The sequence below is a fragment of the Schistosoma haematobium genome, chromosome 4 (genome assembly GCF_000699445.3).
Source record: "Schistosoma haematobium chromosome 4, whole genome shotgun sequence".
NCBI lineage: Eukaryota > Metazoa > Platyhelminthes > Trematoda > Strigeidida > Schistosomatidae > Schistosoma > Schistosoma haematobium.
In genome coordinates, this window is record NC_067199.1 from 31,462,461 (window position 1) to 31,488,045 (window position 25,585).

The window sequence follows — 25,585 nt, forward strand, 5'->3', positions numbered from 1 at the left end:
TCAGCCGATGCTGCGGAGTTAATTGCCTGCATACCTGCCTTCCATATGTTAGGACGGGCCGGCGCAATTGTTTGACAAGCAATCTCAGCCATGAATTTGAATAAGATGACTGCATGGTCACTTCTCTCAAGTGGTGGGAGAAAAGCCGTTTGACCAACGTCATCACCGTGTGTGAAGACTAAATCTAAAAGAGAAGAGTTTCTTAAGTCGTATCTTGTGGGATCTGTAATGTGTTGGAATAATGCTAGTCCAATCGAGGTTTCTAACAGTTTGGAGTCGAACGACGATATGGATGACCCTACTTCTAAGTTAACCCAGTTTATATATGGTGCATTAAAGTCGTCTACTACAAGGCTTTTACCGTTGTTACACCAGGACTTAAGTTTACTAAGGAGGAAATCATCTGCTACACATTCTGGACTGCGACAAACTACAACTACTTCAATATCTTGCCTTCGGCATTTCAACTTACATCTCACCAGTTCACATGTCCCTGAAACATGTGCTACTGTCTCAGCTAATCTTATGGTTAGGGTACTTTTGGTGTACAGAATAACCCCGCCTCCCCTTCGGTTTAATCTATCAGCCCTACTGGTTATGAAACCAGTCAATTGGATTTCACTATCTAATACTCCTGACGTTGATCAAGTTTCCGAGACAGCGATAACGTCCGGTTTTTCTTTGCCCACCACTGACTTCAGCTCCGTCATTTTATTTAGTAGGCTGCGAGCATTTGTGTAGCACACTTTTAAGTCTGTGGAGAGCTTTCCCTTGCCACCCAGAGTGGCTTGGGGATCGTTTTGCTCCGAACTTTTACAATCTGAAAACCCTTAAGAACGAGGTTTCTTTCACCGTTTCGGCGACGCTCGTTTATTTCCGCTTCTGCAGCTCTTCTCTTAATACGATCAGCTAGGCTGAGGTCCTCACGGACATATATTCCGGATCCAATCAGTTTACGTAAATTACTTAGAATCAGGTCCCTTTCTTCCACCGTGTTGAATGTAACCTTTAGGAGGCGGTTTTTCTGAGGACTTTCGGAATCCACCTTTTTTCCTATTCTATAAAGCTTGTAGTGGCATTGGACAATAGCCACACAATCCACAAAGCTGTGAACACGAGACTACTCAGAAAATAGATATTCAATATTTAACGCGGAGAAATACCTAACAATGGAGAAGGCGCGAACAATGAATTGAATGGACTGGAGTTGATCGAGTGGCATGGCTCGACCACGCAGGCGTGGTCCATCTGAATGTCACCTTATATCTTCTATTCATATTAAATATATTGTTCTTTCTCTAGCCTAACCTTGTTCTACATCATGTATTGGTAATTGATGCGATACAGTGAGTTGGTGTAGTCGATGGTGTGACTTCCACGTAAGATCTTATAGATTAGGCAGTTATATCATGACAAATCTACAAATTTAGGATTAGGTCTATTATTAGAGCAGTACTAATATCATAGTAGACCATAATTCTACATTGGTGAGCCCAACTAAAGAAACGCAACCTATTATTGTTAATCCTTATTTCCACCTTAACCTTCTCAATCGGATTTTATTTTTGTAAACCCACTATTCTAATAGTCCTTTGATTAATGGTCACATATATTATCGTAATGTTATATCTATTAGTTCACATAACTTACTAGCTCAATCGATAATAAAAGTTGATCATCTATATCAACTAATGAGCTTTGATGGTTCGTTAACAAGCTTTAATAGCATTTACATGCTTCAGCGACATAGTCTTGTTTAAACATCAAGCTCTAGCAAATATGACCTGTAAATAGCGTAAATATACATTGACTAACTGCGATCAAGGAATAAATAGTTATATGAACCTAATTCTCAGTGTTTCCTCACTTAACACCTCATTCTGTTTTAAACTATGCACTATCCTGCAATATCTTTTCTTCCGACCACTGCCTGCCTAATTTCATATTTTCGAGTTCCATTGCCAAACAACTGCAAAAACATACGGTGAGTTTCAGATGGCTCGTTCAATAACAACTACATAATTATCTGGATTCATTCAATTGTTCTGATCCGAGCAAGTGACAAAAACCTCAACAGCATCAAGCACCCTGGAATTAATTGCCATACTGCATGTTTTATTCTGGATACTTTTGGATCATTACTACTCCTCACGAATGGCGTTATATATGTCGTCCACTGAATAATATAATTTTCAAAAATAATCCAGGCGAGTTTAACTATTTTACTGGACGATTTTTTTTTGTACTTAACATGTATATGTTTTCCAGTTGCTTGTGCCATATATTTGTCAGTGTCTCTAGGCTAAATGCAGGAATTTCTCATGAAAAGTTTATAATGCGTTACATTCCTGCTTGAAGTTTCATAAGCAGTCTTGACTTTAAAATTACTTTTCCTGGTCATGTTCATTATTTTTAAATTGTCATATACGTCAAGAACCTGCATGTTAACCTCACCCACACACGCGTTGCACTATATCTTCATGTCTTCTAAATTTAGAAATCATCTGAATCGTCTTTAATATTTATCAGTAAATCCATCATAGTCGTTGTTGCTAATCGTATTTGGGTTTATGAATTGGTTTATCATATTACCAGCCTAAAATGCGAACATAGTTTAGATAATAAGATTAAAAATTTAGTAACTATCAACTGCACTAGTAAAATAACTAAATCCTCAGGTAGCTGTTGGCTAAACAAACGTTTAAAATCAAAACTCCGTAGCCTACTAGAATTAACACTAAACGAGTCTTTCTGAATTGAAATTTATAATTAAATTAGGCGTCTCGAATTCTTTAACGTTATAAATTTCTGATGATTTCGAATCACCTAAAGCAACAATACCTATTTTTCCACTGACTAATCTTCAATCAACACTATAACTAGTTAAATTTAATAGTTTCAGGATATCGTCATAAAACATTGTCATAACTTGACAATCACGTAATATGACTGATAAAATTAATGAAACTATTAACGAAATCGGTCAACAAATTGACTTATAATTACCATTAAATGGTGTTGTTTTCTTGTTATCTTCATCCATCACAGATGATTACAGTATGTTTCTCTATCAGATGCTCATTCAGTAAATATCTCGAAACCTTGTCAGTCTAATTGATGGTTTAGCGACACAATCATGCATGCAAATAATCAGTATAAGCAGTCGAGCAAATCTCCTGCAAACTGAAAACATCAATGTCGAATTTACCCCAACACTGACTAAGGTTCAAGCCATTATCATAGACATGAGTTGGGAGTGTACTCCCCCTGGTTACAACTTATGTTCTCTCTGATAATCACATGAGCATCACTCACTATTAATCATCTTGTAAAAACTTATTTAGCTAAATACATCTTGCAGCACCACATCACTTCGTAATATGACACAGGCCTAACTGATTTTAATAACTTATAACCACTATATCTCAATTAAATCGTATTCCGCCTTATAATAAACTGCATACTTGCAACTAACTTGTATGCCCAATCAGCCAGCAAGTATAAATATAAACAAATAGTCTGCCGCAGATCAGAACATTGAGTCTAGAACATGTCTCTTACGAATACACTCATGTTTAACGATTTGTTCCTAGCTATCTGTCCAAAATTCATATGATTATCACTCATGTATTTAAATTTTGATAACCATTCATGTGTATTAGTAGTATTACTAAATTCTATCACGGTCAAGTAAAAATGAGGTTGAGAAAATCTCCCCGTAACTAAATAAACCGTATCAAACTAACTAGAACACTAGTTGGAATTCTTCTTCACGGTATACTTTTGTTCCTTCAGTTAGCCTACTAATACAGATGCGATTGGAATTCAACTCATATGGACAGCTGACCCGTATAATCGTTATTTGATTTCATAATTTAAACCAAAACTAATACCAATATTAACATTTCTACAATATTCATTACTTTAATATTTCTAAACACAAAATACTTACTACCTATACGTTAAGTTATTAACCAGCGGCTATTAACACGCATCATTTTATTATTATTATTATTGTAACCCCATTTTTTATAGCTCAAATAATCTTCACCCAAATTTTCATTTCAAGCGTTTTAGGCATGAAGGCAGATATTTTAAAATTATTACATGTATTTCCCGACCAGATGCTGCCGCTTTCTTTTTGATTTATCTTTCAGCTTACCAATACCCGGAGGATTCTTACTATTCTTGGTAACCTCCGGAGCGCGACGATCCTATCCAATTTGGTATCGAACCAACATCACGTTGATTCTGGTGGGAGAGTAGTGTAGTGGCATTGGACAATAGCCACACAATCCACAAAGCTGTGAACACGAGACTACTCAGAAAATAGATATTCAATATTTAACGCGGAGAAATACCTAACAATGGAGAAGGCGCGGAGAATGAATTGAATGGACTGGAGTTGATCGAGTGGCATGGCTCGACCACGCAGGCGTGGTCCATCTGAATGTCACCTTATATCTTCTATTCATATTAAATATATTGTTCTTTCTCTAGCCTAACCTTGTTCTACATCATGTATTGGTAATTGATGCGATACAGTGAGTTGGTGTAGTCGATGGTGTGACTTCCACGTAAGATCTTATAGATTAGGCAGTTATATCATGACAAATCTACAAATTTAGGATTAGGTCTATTATTAGAGCAGTACTAATATCGTAGTGGACCATAGTTCTACAAGCTTACAAATACTAACTCCTGAAACTGTATCTGGGAGTAGTTTACTTATTGATGTCTTAATATGATTGAGATCATGTTCAAATCTTGCCTTTGGTTCAGTATCTGAAGATTCTCTTATCTTATGAAAAATGACTGATCTATCAGAGAGATCTGACTTTTCACGTGGTGGGGATTTTTCTTCTGATAACATCTTTTCCAATGTTTTGCTGACCAGCTGCGTTTTGCCTACAGCCTTTTCCTTCTTATTTTTTTTCTTCTTACCGAAGTCCATTTGTCACCACTCAGAACAGCCACACCTGGACTATATGGAACGGTGACAGTTTTATCCGGATCTTCTATTTCGACTAGTGGTGTATGACTGCCGATGTCATTATCAAGCGACACTTCATTTCTCGTTAATGTCAACGGAGATTTCACGTTCCCGTCAACCGCAGTCAGGTGTTTAATGGGTCCAGTAGCAGCACTTACTACACTGACACATTCTTCATCGTCAGTGCTCCCGTTATCAGTGCTTCCGCCATCATTTTTCTTGCAGGCCAAAGCCAATAGGCCCATAGCCTCCTGTATTAGTACCTTTTTATCCGTACAGCAGAACATACAAAGCCAATGCGAGTTAGGCTTCGAGCATCTTTTGTAAGCCGTCGGACTTAGTCGTGTACACATTTTGTGATACCACTTTTTACAGTCGTCATACTGCATTCTCTCCTCAACGGAGAACAAACAATTTGGTTGCCCACATTTGTGAGTCTTACCAACCATTGTAATTCGATTTAAAAGGTTTAAAAACAAAAAATGATAACAATGTGAACACAAGTGTTAGTCAAGGACTAAAAACAGGTACTCAAGACAAAATTTAGTAAAAAATTTCAAACTTTAACCAAAGAACTCTTAGTTAAAGTAGACCAAGAATGCTTTTTAGTGCAATAAGTACCAAAAGCAAGTATAATCACAACAAGTACAAAAATCACTGCCCCTTTTGAAACTAGAGCGCAAGTATATCCTATCAGTTTTGTCCTGCAGACTGAGAGGAAGGTCAGGATTGTCAATGAGACATGATTATGAGAGAATCGTCACGAACTGTTGTTGATTTGCCAGGTTTCCCGATTGGTTCAGGTTTACTACCTTGTTGTTTGGAGGTCAAGGCACGTTTTAGAATCTTGGGCTCTTTGATAACCGGACGAACATTCTTGAGGGCTGACTGTGCGACAAAATCACCAGTTATTTTCAGTGCAACAACACTTGGGATGCTCAGCTCAGGCGGTGACACCTGGTTCTTTTTGGCTCCGCTAACGTGGGTCGAATCACCCACAGGGTTTTTGGGAACCACTGTTGTGTTCAGGGACCCTGATCTGGGAGACCTGAGTTTACTTAGGGAGTCTAATACCGTCGACGTAATGACGGTGCTGAGCTTCAACACGTTATCATTAGTGCTAATGAATGCTCCATCGATGGTATACCTATCGACATCTCTAATCTTGTGCTCAATGCGCGATCTTGTTTGTTTACCCGTTTTTTTACTGGCGTGATCCAAGTTTGCTGACAAATTGTTCCGCAGACCTGCCAGTAGGACGATGATGTTACTCAGCAAGACTACAGCGTCCGTGATGCATGTGACGCATACCCACTTTTGGTCCGACTAACTGAGTCTATTATAAACAGTTGCCGTCAGACCTGTGCACGCTTCGTGGAACCAACCTTTGCAGTTGTCTCATTGCATGCCAGTTGTAACAGCAAAACGGCATCCCGGACGTTTGCATGAGTTTTCGTGACTATGTTGAAGCAAACCATGTAAAAATACACTAAAACGTACACAGAGAACGGACAAAAATGGATAAAAACGAGTGAGACAAAATGAATTAGTCTTTACGTGAAAAACAAAAAAATACCGGATAGTAAGCCCAGGCAAAACCACAGTTAACTATTAAATATGGTGAAACTCAAAAAATAAGTACCCTTCCGAACGTATAGCTCAGGATAGATTCTTTAGAACTGAAATGGTAATTTTGTTGCTTAGGAACACAGCAAAAGTTTGATAAATGCAAATCACGTTGGGACTAAACTTCCCGTTCGAAAAGCGCGCGTGATGCAATGAAAAACTTGATTAAGTGATAATTTAAGTGCTAAGGAAAAATATTTGTATCAAGAATGAATAATTATTCTTATTAGTTGAAAATGTGTAATAAGATAGAACTGAAAGAATAAGAGGGGAACGGAGATAATAGCAAGAGAGATAGGAAGCAGTTACTGGTCATATTTTAAGGATAACAGCGGTAATTGATGAGACATGCATCAGACACAATCAGTCCAAGAGGAGCGGTGCACGTATGTTTGTCAAGCATCCTCTTAAAGCTATCCACTGATGGATCTGGAATCACTTCAGCCGGGAAATCATTTCAAATGGGAGCAACTCGTAATGAAAGAAAGTGCGAGCTTATCAGGCTGCTCTATGATATGAAACCCTTCTGGAATTGCCTGGAGGAGCATGGTGATGAAGTGCTGATAATATGCTGTTGAGGGAGTATGGCATACTTAATATGCTGCACGCCATTATCATATCACCTCTCATTCTTCTGCAGCTCAACAAACGTAATCCCAGGTTTTTGGAGTCTGTTTATGTTAGATTTATGTTTTCGACTTATCACCCAGTCTGCTATTTGTCTATGTACTTGGTCTAAGAAATTTATACTTCTTCCGAAGCTCCAGATCACCCTCTGAGAAGAAAAATGAGGGCGCATTTCTGTGAAGGGTTTGAGTGCTTTGTGTTAAATGAGGCAGAATGTTTATGATATGACATTTTAACAGGTTAAGTTTTATTACAGTGTCTACTACTCATTCCTCGATTGTTGTAAGGCCTTTTTCAACATCCAAGCAAATACTTTTCGCTATTTGTGGATTTCTAAATATTTGCGTTGTCTGCACAGATTAATGCAGCTGAGCTTATTTCATCTGCAGATGGTTAATAACGATTAGAAACAGGAGTGGACCTAAGGTCGTTACTTGTGAAACTCCTGACGCTGGGACTTACCTCGTTACGGAACATACTATTCTCTAGGTAGTTTCGGAGCCAGGACAGAAATGAGTAAGTGAGACTCATCTTTACAACCATTTATATAAAAATCAGACGACGTACTGCACTAAACACTTTTGTGAAATCGATGAAAATTACGTAAATCGGTACCTTATGGTCCGATTAGGTCGTCTAGCTTTCCTATTCTGTGAGGAGTTTAGATGCATATGACCTGTTTTTTTAACCTGTGTTGATCTTCGTGCATAGTGTTGTTTCTATTCATGTATTTGCTCATTTCTTCATTCATCAGTAGTTTCATTACCACCCAATGTATTGGGAGTAACGCGACTGATCAATAACAAGCTGGATTTTTTCTATCTCCCATTTCGAAGATTGTAGTGACAGCGGCCTGCTGCCGTTCTCTGGGGACTTGTTGCAAATCTAGTGAGCTCTTGAACAGGTCAGACACCGGTATGCTGATGGTTTCTGCTGATTGTTTCGGGATTGTAGGTCGCATGTTGTCCCATCCTGGCGACTTTCCTAAGGGAAAGGATTTTAGTCTCTATAGTATAAGCTTGCCAGTTAGCTCGGTATTTCCCAGACCCTTTAGAGTTGAGGGGCTTTCTGTAGTATCAGGCTCCTGTCTAATTTGGTCTACAAAAGTGACATTAAAGATCTCTGCCACCTCTAAGTTAGTGAGATATTTGCCACTGATCCACTTAAGATATCAAATTCCTAGGTTTGTGGGATTTCTCCTGACCATGAATCTATATCGATGTTCTGCGTTAACTTGTGTTTTGGCTACTAGCTTGACTTCACACTTTACTATTGCATCCATCTCGCAACACCGAGTAAGTGCGACAATAAGATTGTCAAGGAGACCTTCCACTTGTTCTAGGACCTCTGTTTGACCCGTAGCAAGCGTTTCGATCCTCACTTAACCCAGAATCTTCGCTTCCCGAATGTGCGCTTACCCCAAGATACATTATGTTGAATAGCATTTTCACTGACATTCCTCAATAACTCCGAGCGGTACCTCATTGTTGGTCTCCAACACTCTCGTAGCCATGGGACATTTGAGGATACTCACTCATAGCTCAGTAGTCTGCTCTGGTTTTTCCAAGATAAGAAGCATTTTCATCCTGCCAATTTATTTTGTTTGTGATCACGTCGAACATGAATGTAGCCTGGCCACTACTTCCTATTAAAAAGTGGTGATGGACATTCTCAACTAGAAGCTGATCATTTGCCGGTAAGCTTTGAAGTCTCTAGCCAATGATATTTAGTCAAAACGCAGGTGCGGTGACTTTGGTATACTATCTCTTATCCCACCCTTTTATGTTTTAGAAACTTTACGGGGTCGGTAAATTCCTCCATTCAAGAACTTCGTAGCGTTCACACTTTAGCAACGCCACGATGGGTCCGTCAACTCGGCCGACTGAGTACTATGTGGTGTTACGGCATTGAAGTGGCAGTTAATGCCACCCCAGCTCTTATTTTGTGCACCCTGGAGTATCGAAAAATTGCCATGTCCAAAAGCTTACTTCTTCATCTATGATGTTTAGCGATAAGTATGTTTCCGCCGGGACTGTGACCTTCAAATATAACTGAAAACACATGCTTCTGACTTCTCCTAGTTTACCTCTTGATCCATTAGTCTGCTTTCTCAGCATTTTGGGGAGACGTGCTGTGACGTAACACGAACCCGTTGTATGGTTTACGTACTATAAATCTCAGAGACAGTGAACCCAGACGTTATGGCAATCACATGCAAATATCGAGTCACTGGTTTTAACGAGAAACGATCATGCGATACAGTTATCGTTATTGTGTTGTCTCACCTCATTACCAATTGTCAACACGGGCTTGTGATACATTTTCTATTTTGCTTCTAGTCTTACTAGGAGTAGAAAGCTGCGTAAGAGTGTGACCCCGATTACTTTGCAGAAAATTCAGTTTCAAGTTTTGAGTTGAGTGATCCACTTTGTCTACGTTACTAGGATCTTCGTTTTCTGGTGTCACACTGAGCTTTCATGTGATCCTGTTGCTTGAAACGGAGATTTTTGGTTTATTCATGACCTCTGAAAAAGGACCTCTACATCTTCTAGCCGTTATCGTATTCATAGCATAAGTATTGGTGACAGAGCTATCACTGTCCATGCTATTTAACAGATCAAAAGAGTAAAATGTAAAGCCATTTAAGGAGGAAGCACGCAAAACAAAATTCCGAATGAGAAAAACGATAGACATAAGTAAATATATGCTACACAAAACTAGGAACTGAGAGGCTTTGAATTGCAACGTTACCTTAGGCTATCCAAACCAGTAAATTCACTTCGTTCCAGTAACTTATCCACATGTCTTGTATTTGCAACGAAATGAACGTATGTTGCAGTAGAAGCAACTATGAAGAAAACTTAGTAAACGATGGCCAAGATAAATGCTGTTGAAAGTATTTAAGGTCTATCGACCATCAACTATTTCACGAAACCACTAGGTGTATTGCAGCAAAACAGGTAAATATCTCTTACTATATTAACTTAACAGCCTGATGCAGTTCGGTCGCGTTACGTTGCAAAGCAACAGCAGTTAACTGGTTTGTCAAGGCTCTCCGGCAAGATGTTGAGCACCGAATACATAAGTTCCATTTTCCCAGCCAGATGTGATATACATTCCATGGAAGAACGTTTCCTGAAAAAAATGACATCTTGGTTGAATAACTTTCTACAGAAGTTGTTACAAGCGGATCAAATTATTGTATTTGTTATCAATAAGTGAAGATTTGATTGTGAGCGAAAAAGGCTGAATTATTCCTCACGTATGAGTTTTCCGTTGCTATGTAAAAATAAGGGCCGATGGTTTTTCTCCCATCTTGATTAGAATAAGTACGTTATTTAAAAAGCTCTATACGATTTATCAACTCAGCTGTAAATTGTTTATGTTTGTGTTTTGTATTACATATTTTCAGCTGAGCTACATGAAATATTCAGGACTACTGTCGTGTTAAATATCCTGACGGCCGAATAAGGTGATCAACAGATAAATCGTGTGTTACTTAAAGGCAGTTCAAGCGATTTGATACCCTTTTTCATGCAACTAACATGTTCAACAAAATAATACATCAATGAAGCCATTCGAACTTCATAACCCAGGTATATTCACTAATATATGCACTGCTTATTCATAGTTTAAAATAATCGAGAAAATAATAAGAATTGTAAAAGTTTATTTAAAATTAAATTATATAGTATGACCAAATGTTTCTCTTTCTTCCATTAGACATTTGAACATCAGTTCATACTTCTCTTACCCAGAGGGTGTTAGAACTTTGAAAGAAAATGTTGTTATCTACTGGGACATGATCTGGTACGGATTCTCGGCCAATCGTCTACAAAGAAAGGGTTTGTAAAGTAGAATTTAAAAAGTTAGCGTTACTCTCAGAGGCTTACACAATTTTTTTACCACAACACTTGTTTCTCAGTATACCGGCAACGTGACTCATGAATAAGGCATTTTCAAAATATGGATTGGTGAGTTTCTTGCAGGCAACAATTTCTGATAGATTTATATCTTGAGGTAAAATCTCAAGAACTTTCAGACCGAATTAAAAATTCTAACAACTTGTTTTCAATCAGATTTATCTGAAAGTATTTCATCTCTCGTCGTCATTCGTATAATCATTCAAATTAATTTCTCATCATTTATCCCGTCATCTTCCTTGCTCCTCGACGTTTAGCCAGAAATATGGGTGACTTTTGCTGAATACTACATAACTAAGACAAGCTATAGCTAACCATCATCGTGTTCCGGATACCGTGCTAAAATTCAATAGTAGCTAAATTTAACCTGACTGTTTAGAACAAAGTGGTCAATATAACCTATTTCTGCCATCACATAACAAAATAAGTGTATTTCTTATAACATAGTTACAAGTGCAGTCGCATTTACTAACATTGGAATTCAAAAAAGTATGCGAGATTTACTTTAACCGGTTATACTATGTGGCTCTACTCCCGACTACTAGATTATATTGACCTGAGGGATGCGTTATTGTTGTTTATTGTCGTATACTTCCCTTATAAAAAATATAAGTGAGTTGTGTACGCTCTTTGGATCATTTATTCACCACTTCTCTAGTTCGTCTCCTTTCCGACCCTAATTATGCTAAAACACATACTTCCCTAGTACACCAAAGCATTTTGATTGGAATCAAACCTCCACAATATATTCTGAGTTAAAAATGTTCTATCTGAACATTATTATTACTATTCCTTGGGTAACCGTCGAGGAACTTCACACCAAACAGTTAACAGACAAGTGAAGTCACGCCTTTTATTATCACTAATCAGGCATACATTTTACTCAGTTGCAGAATGTGTAGACTTACTTCTTTTGGTGAGGAGTTTTTCGAGGAGTATAGGATTTCATGTGCACACCCGTAGCTCAGAGTCTTCCTTAGGAAAACAAGTAAAATATGTTCATTCACAGCAAAAGACGCATGTCATTAAATAAACATCAGAAGAACAGTTCTGTACATTCTCGACGTTGATGCTGACCTCATTAGCTGTATAAAGCAAACCTCAAGCATTTATATCAGATCCCAACCGAATGCACTGTGGCAAACCTGATCAGGGGAAGATCACTTTATTCTCAGCAAATTAACCATCTTCCGAACTTATCTTCGAAACACTTCATTACCGACTCCTGGTTTGACCAGCTATTTGTACTTTCAACTTAAAGGTGTTATACCTTAATTTGCCACAAGTATTCGGGGCTTGACAACACTGTCACATGCAACATCTTTGTAATCGAAATATGTCGACCCAGTCAAATCACAAATCAGAAAACGAAGAGGTCCGAAGACATATTTGGAAGGATATTACATGAATTTTGACCTCACATACTTCCTTTCGATTCTGATGGAAGACATGAAAGATCTTAAGCTGTACTCCAAAACGGATGACTTGATTCGGAAAACAGAATGGTCTACACGCGCTGGTCACAAATAGCTAAATATTGGAAATTGAGACTTTTTGCGGCTCACAGTTCATTTTTAACGCTACTGTGTCTAAAGCTTCTCATCCAGGTGAGCATTGATGGGTTACTTAACGAATTAATAACTCTAAGAAATTTTGTAATCTATAATTTTCTTACGTTACTGGTCAATACTTAATTGTTGCACATATGCTGGAGATAGTGATGTAGATTTGTACTGTAAAAATAACATTAGAGGCTTTGTTATCTCTTTTAAGGGTTTTAAACCTATCTGAACGATAAGGATTGTGATTTACATTTGATTTTTATGGTTAGAAGTTAGATTTTGGGTTTTCATCACGAACTAACGCCAGCTAAATTGCCAGGACGTTATTTAGCCAAATGAATAAGGAATTTCGCACCGAAATCCAAGACCTGTTATTGTAAATCTGATTAGTTCGTCTATAAATTGTGCTCTCGACGTTTTCCCAGATATTTATGTGAGTTTGGCTTTTTAAGCCACTCATTGTGATTTATACAAAGCATCTAATATTGCAAGAGTATTAAACCTATGTACTATCTCCAAGTGCGTGTATGTAGTGCGTACATATTTCTCTTATTTTATCCCTCTAAGGCTGCGTGAACGGTGGGGAATGTGTTACTGCTTTACTTTGCTAATGTCCATCTTAATCACCATGCTGTTCAAAACCGAATTGTAGAACCTTCTGATGATCCCCAACAAAAAACCCACTAGCTTCGATAATTAAGGTTAAAATCCTGTGATGCATTCTTGTTGTTTCTGGATTTTCAGATTGTGAAAGTAAATATACTCGTGGAGTTCTCTCTTATCAAATGTATCAGGATTACCAGCGAATTTTCAGTTTTTTATGTCCAGTCTCAGTAAGCCTTAAACTTCGTATGTTTTTTGAACGATCCAACGTATGAACATTTGTGTTACTTAGTTATATATCTTTTGAAAGCTTCTGTACGTCACTCCAATCGATGCTCTCTGGTTTTCTAGTCTTCTGAAGAGTTCTTTAAGTTGATCACCGTCATGTCAACATTAGTACGCAAAAACTAAACCAGATGCTACATCTAATTCTAGAAAGTGGCATTGTAAAACCATTTATCAATTGAGATTTTCACCTTCGACATATTTCAAATATCGTGGTATGTTTATAATAGGTTATCGATTTACAAAAGTTTTGTTTGTTCTCGAAGTATCATTTCAAGATGTGTTCGTTATCATTACTGAGGGTCGTGTAAACCTCCAAATGCAACAACTGATTGAGACAAACTCCATATCATTCATGATAAGCTAAAACCTTCGAATTTTTAAATTGAAGTAAAACATTTAAGTTTAGAGTCACTGCTTTCTAATATAAACTCTGTGGTAGACTTTCGTATTGGGTTCATCAGTTAATATATTTTAGTGGCATGAAAATCCTATCTTTTTGTAGTCATAGTGATGTTGTAGTGTCTAGCACTCTGTCGATCCCACATGGGTTATTCTAGCTTTCGGACAGACTAATTTATCCATTCTTCTACAGTTACATTTTGACCTTGTTAATTATTCGCTTACCAACCGTATCTGTTCTTATGTGAGCGTTTGTGTGCGTAATGCTTATCCTACTTATCACATATCTGTGATTTATTTTTGATCTGGCTATAAATATTGAGTTACTCTTAGTCAAATGGAGTTGGCTCACATGCCTTCTCTTATCCATTTCGCTCCGCTCTATCCACTTCCTTCTCTGCGTTTTCCTGACTGTCTGTTCGCGTAAACGATTACATGAAATATACGTATTCAAAATCCATCCTCGTGTTTGACTTATTTTAATCCCATTATTCACTAACGCCAGTTAAGTCAATGATTATATACGAGAGTAGCCAAGATGTATGTTTCTATAGCAATCAACAAACGATCCAACTGGGCCACATTAAAATTTTAGTGACATATTTTTCCTCCAGTTCTTGAAAAATTTGCTTTCATTCACTTAATTCAAGTTTCTTTTAGTGTGTTACTCAACTTGGTAAAGCCTTTCTATTAAACTTCTGCGATTTAATAAAACATGTCAGATTTAGAGTCTTCTGGTATGCTAGTCTAAGACAACTATTTCAAGTTCTCGACAATAACTGTTTAAAAGTGCGGATTTCAATACATCTAGTAATTGATATAGAATAAAACCAGTATTCAAATTGATTTTGCACTCAATACTAACAATAAGCATCACAATGCGTGTAACAATTCGCAGGTTTTTACAACTGTGTCCCAACTATTTTACCATTACTTGGAATCTTTGTACCATTTAGTAATTCAGTAGATTGTTTTATAAGTTTTAATCACTAAAAAACTGCTTATCTTCATTAATAGCTTGATTCTGCAAAATGGAGGTTAGTTTTTATAAAAAAAGACAATAAGTTGAAAATTTAGGTGGTTCAGCGCCACTCTGTACACACACTTGTTTTCCGCTCTCTCAAAAGAACACATGATATGTTTGAAGCCGATCAAAGTCGTCTTCCGGAAGTTGATGAGAAAAGGTAAATAACTAATATTGTTTACTATTCTGCTTAGTAATTCATTAAAAGTCGCCATCAAAGCAAAAGATCAGTATGGACCTGTACTTAAGGAGCCTGGTCACAATCCACTAAGGCCTAAAGAAAGTAAGTGAATTTCTGTCCTATCTATTTTAGATGTCTCTGACACGTCACAATCGGGAGCTATTGTCCTATCTGAAAAGGTCAAACCAAAGTTAGTCTAAAGTTTATGCGATAAATATTTTTGAAGGTCTGCACTTGAACAAAACGCTTCTATAGTTCAAATAGGTAATGAAAAATTACTACTTCCAAAGAAAGCTCCGACTATGCCCAAGCCCACATGGCATCCACCATGGAAACTATGTCGAGTAATTTAGTACTACCTACTATATCCAAAAACTTTTAGGTTGTTAGCGGTCACACAGGATGGGTGCGCTGTGTGGCTTTTGATCCTACTAATGATTTCTTTGTTACTGGTGCGGCAGATCGGATGATCAAGGTATAAAGTTCATCTAGTTCGCTTTTATTTATTTATCTAGGTTTGGGACTTTGCTAGTGGGACATTAAAACTGACACTGACAGGTCACATAAGTACTGTTAGAGGTGTCGTTGTCAGTGCTCGTCATCCTTACTTATTTTCATGTGGAGAAGATAAAACAGTTCGTTGTTGGGATTTGGAGCAAAATAAGGTACCCATGAGTTTTTTAATATATACTTACATATAAAGGTTATTCGTCATTACCATGGTCATATGTCTGCTGTTTACGATATTGATATCCATCCAACAATCGATGTAGTCCTTACTTGTGGTCGGGATGCAACTGCACGAGTATGGGACATGCGAACCAAAGTAAGTTGATAAATTGTAAGGAGTTTGATCTTTCCTTCAAATTAACATTGTTGTTTGTTGTCTGAATACAGATTTAACTTTAGGATCAATTTTTATATGATAATTCTCTCTTTTTGTTCTAGCAAGATTTTACTAGCCACCAATGTGTCAGGGCAAGTAGGACTCCTAAAATAAGCGAAGTAATCAACATAATAATTGCTTCATTTTTTATGATCAAATGAATCATTGATAATGATTAAGCAATTGGTCTTTTGAATAAAGTACCGATAAAACTAACTCCATGACGGTTATTAAAAAGATGTCTCTTATAAACTTTAAGGACCAAATTCCTCTGGCTAAAACTGTTTGATTCTCAAACTCCAATGAATACCGTAGTCGTTTTAATTAATGTCGTAATTAACCCCCTTGAAAATATGCAGAGCTAACCTATATAGGCTTACTTCTTTTTCCCACCAAGTACTTTTTAGCCCCTTCAGATGGGTGGAAGCTGGGATCAGTCAACCTTTCGAAAATTCCAGCAGATCATTCGAACCGTAAAATAGCTGAAGAATGGTTTATTCCTTAAATTTCGTCGCTTTCTTTTTTCATCACCTGGTGTGAGAGTAAATTAGCCGTTTTTATAGCAGTTTTGCCAATAATTCGCTTTATTATTCGTAAAAATTTTCCAGATGCAGGGTATTAGGGAATGATGGTAAATCAGTTAATGAGGTTGTCAATCTTTATCGACTGAGATGGTTGGGCCACGTGTTACGTATGCCTGAACACCGATTACCACGACGCGCAACGTTGACTAGTGTTGGGAATGGTTGGAAGAAAGTTAGGGGCGGCCAAACCAAAACATGGCATCAGTGCTTGAAGTCACTAACTTCTAGTCTGAGCCATGTTGGTAGATGCAGACTACTTGGTTGGGGTCCGCGTGACTATCGTAATCAATGGTTGGAGACTTGGTGACATGGCTGAGAATCGATCACAATGGCGTCGGTGTATACACTCTCTGTCTTCCCTTAAACTAAGAGATTAAGATCGCTTCATATCTTTCTTCCTATGCTATATCCTTATTGCAATCTTTCTTTTATATATTACCACCTCTGAATTAACTACTTTTATGAATCCGGTGTTCAACTTGTTGTGTTAATGAGGTATGGCAACTTGGACCGATGCATATATGTGTCTGGTCCTACTTTGTAACTGACTGACTGACTGAAAAACTTTCCACTGCTCTTTATCACCATTGTTTTACTCATTTTCGTATAGTCTAGTTGACTAGCACCCACGGACATGGTGTACACTTTTTCCACTGTGGTTGTAAGTTCCTTTTGTATATTTAAATCCACAAGGGTGTTTCAAAACACACATTAATGGAGCAAAATCTCTAGGTATACTTTTGCAGTCCCTAACGTTTTGTTTTGTGTGGTCATCAGACTCTACTTTAGTCTTTACGAAAACCTGTAAATCGTACCTGGCAATCTTTGGACGAAAATCTTCGCGTCTCATTAAATGCTTAGATAAGTTCTTGTGTGCATTCTTATCTCTGAGCTAAAATTAATTATTGCATTAGTCCGTGTTTACACAAACACGTAATTAAATTCAAGAAAATTAGGAATCCGGACATATGCTGTGAAAGTAATGAGTCATCAGTTTTCCCCAATACCAGTTATTCGGCACAAACAGAGACTCCAAAAATATAACATCTTTTATTCCTCCTTCCTAGTTCATGTCTTTCTGATTAATTCTGCAGAGCACAAACAAATGTGTACTGTTCTATTCTTGGAATGTAATGCTCTACCTACAAGTACGATATCACTAGACATTACTATCGAGGACCCAGGTAATGTAAGAGGGAACTGTGCTGGTTCTTACATTGGCTGAATGTAGTCACATGAATAATCAGAATTGGGTCCTATGTCGGCTCATTTTAAAGACAAGACATACACAAGATTTTATAGTTTTGAGGCATTTCTACTACATCCGCTAAAACATCTGAAGTTTAACAAGTAGTTTGGAGTGTAATTTTGAAATATGAAAGATAAAATTTTGAAAGCACTTAGTGACTGCGGTCTCATGGTCAAAGAGGAAGGTTGGTAACTGTAGTACAAGGTAATCTAAGGAATAGAAGAAGGGTTTGTTAGTGAACGTCAGTTGTTGGTGGTAAGTACTAATTTCTCTAACATGCGGTAGAAAAAAAATTCGATGGTGTGTACATTGAAAAATGATTGCGGAGTTCAAGAAACAACTGGTGAAGTTGATCACACACAGCCTTTTTGTAACTTCCAAGGTTACATAGTATTAGGTCTGTCTTTTACAATTTCATCGCTAGAACACAAAGTCTTTGTAAAAGGACAATGTTCTGTCGAAAAAACACCCCTAGTTTGTACGCACTAGGTAATTATATTATTTTTGGGAAACTTCACTCTATAGTCTTCGTTTTGGTAATGCATACTTCTGTAATCTTTTTCTTTACGCAACGGGTTATAAATGCTGTGGAAAGTCGCTACAATTAGTTTTGTAATGGAAGTTAACCAGCTGAAAAGATATTCTTCTTATCAATCGACTTGAGATTATATCTTACTACTAATGGATTTTAAATAGTTTCACACTTGAAAAATAATTTCCTTCCTTTGTGTAATAAGTCGTTAACCGTTAACTTCTATTTCAGGTTAATGTTCATACTCTAACAGGACATTCGAACACAGTAGCGACAGTACGTTGTCAAGAATCTGATCCTCAAGTGATTACTGGATCACATGATGCAACTGTCCGCCTTTGGGACTTGGCAGCAGGACGTACCATAGCCTGTTTGACAAATCACAAGAAATCTGTCCGAGCTGTATGTATCCATCCAACTCAGTAAGTTTCCTAGAAGTTTGACTTTTAATTCTCTATTCATTTAAACGCAAATTTAGTGGTCACTGATATAACATGAGACTAAAGACAGGGTCGCATTAAAATTGTTTGCTATAGTTTTCTTTCTTACAAAGGAGATGCATTCCCATGGTAGCCGGTGACCAACGATTGATTCATACGCCATTTATTCCTTTAGGATACTGGAGCCCATGTGCACCATTGGTTTAAAATCAGGGTTTTCCAACTCCCCTAGGTGGTCTCTCCATGTCCACCAACCCGGTTGAAGCGCCGGACGTTCGCTTTTCGTCCTCCCAATTTTGTAAACAACACCCCCGCCACGAGAAGGCAGTGAGTAGGACTTCCCTGATAAACTATATACGCGTGGCCATGTGAGAGCATTTCGAGAGGGAGAGCGGGATCTCCCCACTCTCGGCCGTACCAGGGCGTTTGGGGGCTGAGTTACAATAAGTAACTTGACAACAACCAGAACATCCGTATCTTTTTGCCGCGTTCGTAAATTAGTAATCTTCTAGATAGAAAATAGTTTTTCTGGTGATGATTATAGTTCAATTATTTTATCACCTAAGTTTTATTTGATGTTTGCATGCCTTCTTATCTTTCAGGAATGCATTTGTTTCTGGATCACCGGATAATATAAAACAATGGAAACTCCCCAGTGGTGTCTTTCTTCAGAATCTATCTGGACATAATGCTATCATTAATGCCATCACTGTTAACCAAGATAATGTGGTCGTCAGTGGAGGTATTTACTAGTTTACATATGCATGTCTTTATTCCAGTAATTTATTAAAATTAAGGGTTATAATGTACGTATTGACCATTTAAATAGTTCGTACGGTCTATTTCAAATATTTGTCTGTCAAGAGATTGATCTCTGCCATTGGTTTTCCTACTTATTTTAGGCGATAATGGCAGTGTTCACTTTTGGGATTGGAAATCTGGGTATAACTTTCAGCGTCTTCAAGCTCAAGTTCAGCCTGGCAGTATTGATTCTGAAGCTGGGATATTTGCTTTAGCATTTGATCGTAGTGGATCTCGCTTGGTGTCCTGTGAAGCAGACAAATCAATAAAGATCTTCAAAGAAGATGAATCGGCGGTAATTGGGCTTTTTGTTGTTATCTGAACTACCTCATAATAACCTAATCTACATACTACTGGACTAAAGTTATACTGAATTTGAGAGACTAGAATGAAAGTAGTGTATACAGACGCGGAGACAGTAGTTAATCATTAATATATATACACAAAAGTTGCAGATAAAATTTACACTCCACTTCAAGTTGTCTGTAACTGTTTTCAATAAGCACTTCAGATGTGACTACTTCCGTGAAATCTTTCATCACGATATTTGAGTAATTTCTAATCAAGGTTCTTAATCAAACAGTGGAAATATCTAACTTGCAGTCACTAAGCATCACAGTATAATCGATTATCGAAATAGGGCATCTGTAATATACGTTTCAGTGGATTGGTTACGAATGTCAACACAGCTCGAAGTGGTGAGGATTCTATTTTTGCAACATCCTATACTTACTGTCATGTAGCAGTCTTCATAGCTTTGAGAATAACTGAGTGGAATGAAAAAATATACATTTCTAAATTGTTGGTGCGATTGTATACGATGAGAAAACACATTTCATACACTGACAACCTTACAAAGGGGACGCTACATAACTAACTTGGTATTCATCCCTGTGGTTGATTAATTGGGGGGGGGACATGTTCTGTATTGCTTTTAACAGACTAGTTGGATAAAGACGACCGCTCGACCTTTGCCGAAGTGCGAGTATACACTGTGCAAACAGGTCACTCCAACGCTGTCTTCTGAACACTTGCTTTATATAGTTGAATTACCAAGTGAGTTATGTTACAGTTAAATGTTGTTTCAAAACAGGAAATCAGGTGAAGCTGAAATTTAGTCGACTGAGGTAGTCAGAACACGCTTTACACGTGCGCAGCTGCTGCTTAACGTCTACAAAACGAGATCTAAAAGCTTTTCTTAACTAAGCTTCATTCCTCACCATCAGCATTTACTTTGTGGATTAATCAATCACATGTTTTATTTTTTAGACGGAAGAAACACACCCACTGTACTGGCGCCCGGGCTTGCTCAAGAAATCGAAATACTAATTTACTTAATCCACTTAACATCTCAACAACAATATGTATAGTATGTTCCTATTAAAGAATTTATCTTACTAAATACAATCGATTTACATGTTTGATTATCTTAGTGGTCCGGTTTAGTGGATTTATTTAAGACCATAAACCGTTATGGACACCAACTAGTAGCTTTCAAATTCAAAGTCACGTATAAGCACCAAAAAAACCCATTACTCTAAACGAGCTTCACCATAACCAATTCCACATTTACATGTATTGAATTATTCGACCCTATTTCTCAGCGACTGACATCTGTGCCTAATTTATTTTGGAAAAATGATAGAATTAGTAGAAGAAAGATATTTTTGGAATAAAATCTGTCAGTGTTTTTCTCATAAAGAAATATACGTCCTATGTAAGTAATAAAATAATAAACAGGGATCACTGCGTCAGTTTTATCTTCTTACAAGGTAATTGATCTTCTACACAACTAGCTTCGTCTGTAGTTTGTTTATTTACAGTAGGTTTAACAACGATAGAAGATACATTCGGCATAGACAAAAGTTTAAGCAGTGCAGCTGCACCATGTACTGTTTTGCTTCGTATAAGACCATGAGTCACTACTGCGAAAGGCGCCTTGGTAAGACAAGAGTGAGTTGCCTCCTGAGGTTGCAGACCTAGACAACCAAGCATTGCAGATACAGCCACTGGTCGACGGACTTCCCACCCGCTTGACGCCCCGGAACTGACGACTATCATATTTGTAAATGACTTCCGTGCTATGCAGAGTAAGCTGCTGAAATACTGTGATAAGACTGTACGTGCGCTATAGGTTCCAGAGGAAGAGCGAAGTACTGGAGCAAGTTGGAATTCTAAGTGAATACCTCGTGACATCATCAAATTGCATTGTTTACTTAACAGTCGAATTTCACTTGATTTTGTAAGGTCTAAAGATATAAGGTCAATATTCACAGCCTTTTCACATGCATATGCAAAAGCGCTATTGGAAGTAGGACAGAAACTCACAACGTCGAAGGCACCAAGTTTATCCTCAAATTGACGGAAGAATAAACCGGCATTTTCAGCATTATTGCAATATATAGTCAAACGTGTGAATATTCGTGGTTTACATAATATAGCGGAAGGCGACACGGAAGCTCTGAACATACTACTTTCATTAATATAAGCTTGAAGAACATCTGGAGAAGGGGGTTCTAACTTAGCAGTGAGGTTCTGACGCATAGCTTGTCTTTCTTCTTTGTTTTTCTTCCTAGTAGTGGAATCTGATTTAACTTCGAAATTGAAGTCATCTACTGATACAGACTGACTGACCGCCACATAGTAATATCCACAATCAAGCAAGCGTGCAAGGAGGTGCGCGTTCATTGCTTCAAAAGGAATATCAAGATCGAAGTAATTCCCTTCCATTTCATAACATATCAGAGTAGATTTATTGAGATTTAAGCTCAATTATTTGAAAGTTCTGCTTCTCAACACAAAACCTAGAGTAGAAACAAGAAACATGTTAGCCTGAAGTGTAATGTATCAGAAATAAAAGACGAATCATGTGTAGTATATGTATGAAGGTGGATAATATTGACAGAAAATAGCGAAATAAAAGGAACATAGTAAGTGTTACATCTTAGTGAAGATTAAATTACGGGTAACTTCTGAGAACTATTAGTAGATCAACATTATATATATTCTTATTGTATATCTACTCAGTAAATAGATTATGTATATCTATACTCCCCTTATTACAAGCTTTATTTTGACCTATATATTATTGTTATACGATTTACTGTTCTTAAATTATACTCAGTTTATTAGTTACAGTCTCCCACGTTCACAGCCACTTTCTAGCTTGGTCTTGTGTAGATGTTACCTCCTATTCTATGGTGTGATACGGTCTGTTTGGCTAGTATATAAACCAAGTATATTTGGAATAAATGATTCGCATAATGGATTTGCATATTGGCGTTCCGGACTCAACTGGTAGGGCTAGGAAGAAAATGGACCAATAAGGACGCTAGGCTGCTCATACCGGTCGAACCCCATGGATTGTATGAGTCGCATCTCGATTGGCGAAAAAATCACGTGATGTTGAACCGGGCTTAACAATACAACAGTAAGCAAAACCATGATCGCGATTTTGTAAAATAATATTCATATTCTTTGCGTAATTTTGAATCTAGAAACAAAGCTGTATTGAATCCTAACTATTTCACAACCAGTAATCTCAATTCATCTCTTTGATTAAATATCTGCAACATTTATAGCGTCGACATCTTGGATACTGTAAAAGGATTGTAAGGAATCAGAAACAAAGTCTGTGTGAAAGGTTTTCTTGCTTTCATCAGTTGATAAATTATTCTCTCTGAAACTTTCACTGGCTTACAATGCAGTTAACAGCTATGTATGAGCTAGAAACCGTCCTATTACACAACCGACTGACTCCTATAACGTTAAGCAATTTTAGTATCACGTTAAACATCTAACCTCAATCTAGATTAGTAATGTGAGGGCTTGGGGGGACTTGTGGAGGACAGGCCTAGTAGGTTGAAGCAAGGGGGTATAGAGAAGCATTACGTTAGGAAAATAAATTTCACCAGATAAGGATGTGAATCCCCATGGACTTTGTAAAATATAGTAAACTTTAGTGATGAGCTTTATCTCGGAAGTTGATAGACCAGAAACCTTCATCACTTGGTAAGATATATGAGAATTGAAAAAATGGTTGTTGTGCGTAAACTTTCCTTGAATTAATTCACAACTATTAAACATGACCGCAGAAACAGGGTCAGTCTTGAACGCATTTCGTAGTGAAATAACGCAAAGTATTATTTAGCAACGATAAAAGAAAGGTTAATTATGTTAGAAATAGTCATAGTGCGACATTTTGAAATAAGATTTATGCCCGTAGCTCACTAAGAAGTATATACTAGTTCAGAGTCAGAGAAGATAACGTTGCGAGTAGAGATTTGCGAGTCCCCAGTCATCAAGTGATTGGAGCTGTCTAGTTGACCAGAGAAATTCTATTTGATCACAACAGACAATAATCGATGTTCTCCTTAGTTATTGGGTTCAGCCACGTCTATTATTCACTAAATAACTGGTTAAACAGTTGAAGATTTGGTGATAAACCCGAGCTCCCGATTTTGGGGAAAATTTGACCCATTTTAGGGAAGCCGCTATAGTAAACTTTGGGGAAATGGCACTAAGACCCCCAAATCTCCAGAGAATTGGTGAAATTCTCCAATATTTCCTCAATATTCCTCTTTAACACTGGTCAAGTTCATTTGACTTCGGGAGTTTCCTCAAATTTGAGAGCTCGAGGAAACCCTACGTCAGTAGCCGAAGAAATATGAAACTATTCCGGAAAATGAGTGATCTGACCTAGAATTTACCCCGAGACAAATGAGAGACGAGCAAAGACATTGTGCAAATACTGCAAGACGAGTAGGAATTGGCGTTATGAGTTAGTCAACAAGCTTGTGCAATAAGCGTTAGCTAAGTCAACTGCGAAAGTTATAAAAAAAGGACGCAAAGCTGCATAAGAAAGAATTAAAAAGTTTGTATAACTTGCTATAGTTGCAGTGTAACAGAGATTACGGGTTCAAGCACTACACAAAACAACTAGAAATCATGTCGATTAGTAGCGCACCTATCGTAAGCTGCGCCACGACTTCCCTAACCTAAGTTCTAGAAACTAATTCATATTTACGGCGGTATTAGCGTATATTCACTGTAGACATTAACTGCAAAAATAATTCATCATACTGACATAGTGCGTCTCTGCTTATTAGATCAGTGCGAAAAAGAATTATTTACCTTAAAAACTCACACTGACTTATAGTGATAATGAAGTTCCAAAGAATCTATCAACCAGAAATTCCAAACTAGCAGACTTGCTATTATTGAGCACTTCGTTATAAGTTGCTATGTTCAGCAATATTTGATTATCTTTTCTTACTGTGAAAAGTATTGCTTTGAGCAGGCCATAATGTAAGAAGACTACACAAATTTTGTATATATTTGTATTTCATAAAACGAAGGAATATACCGTCACATTTACAGAACTACATTTTTCGTTTGGTGCCTAATGAAGGTTAAAGTTACGACTAGAATGCAAAAAGATAAGAGCAATGTGAAGAAGGAAAGAGAAAGAGAACGAAACTTTCCTAACGCGGGAATCTTTAGTGGGTTTTGTGGGACTTTTATTTTTGAAGGACAACGCTTATTTCACCAGCTGTTGTAAAGTAGAACTGTTTTCTTACGCTCAATACTGTTGGTTGTTACAATGTAAACTGGACGCAATTGTTTAGTGGTGCAAATAAGAACATCATGGAAAAACGTTTATCTTCTACGTATCCCTGTTCTATACTATCAATCCCTCGGTTACCTCGGTCCCGTGTTTTCAGAGATACAACGCTTGGATTCGCGGTTTGAAACATGAAAATGACCTTCTTTGGCCATATCAACCGGCCAATTCATTCAAAAATTCACAAGGACTCGAGTACCATGGGCGAATTTATCCGTAACGCAACCATGTAAAAATAGGGAAA

General features: G+C 37.5%; 2 protein-coding genes across 3 annotated transcripts; one reads left to right on the forward strand and one right to left on the reverse strand.

Moving 5' to 3' along the window:
* Positions 1-12,692: 12,692 nt before the first annotated feature.
* Positions 12,693-21,120, forward strand: MS3_00007854 (uncharacterized protein). Of its 2 annotated transcripts, XM_051216203.1 has the most exons (14): positions 12,693-12,776; positions 13,476-13,564; positions 15,039-15,058; positions 15,099-15,205; positions 15,240-15,328; positions 15,359-15,416; positions 15,453-15,570; positions 15,609-15,701; positions 15,742-15,891; positions 15,930-16,052; positions 18,709-18,899; positions 19,520-19,659; positions 19,820-20,013; positions 20,988-21,120. In XM_051216203.1, the coding sequence occupies exons 3-14, from the start codon at positions 15,053-15,055 to the stop codon at positions 21,045-21,047; spliced, it is 1,329 nt and encodes a 442-aa protein (XP_051066769.1). In that variant the 5' UTR covers positions 12,693-12,776; positions 13,476-13,564; positions 15,039-15,052; the 3' UTR covers positions 21,048-21,120. The 2 variants fall into 2 exon arrangements, with proteins under 2 accessions (XP_051066769.1, XP_051066770.1); XM_051216204.1 differs by lacking the exons at positions 13,476-13,564; positions 15,039-15,058 and having other exon boundaries at positions 12,733-12,776; positions 15,240-15,570.
* Positions 21,121-21,461: 341 nt separating this feature from the next.
* RPP30 (Ribonuclease P protein subunit p30) lies at positions 21,462-24,916 on the reverse strand (the record flags this gene model as incomplete). The annotated part of the gene is made up of 2 exons (XM_012936327.3): positions 24,607-24,916; positions 21,462-22,522 (listed from the first exon to the last, which is right to left on the reverse strand). Exon 2 carries the CDS (start codon positions 22,446-22,448, stop codon positions 21,462-21,464), a length of 987 nt encoding a protein of 328 aa, XP_012791781.1. The 5' UTR covers positions 22,449-22,522; positions 24,607-24,916.
* Positions 24,917-25,585: the final 669 nt, after the last annotated feature.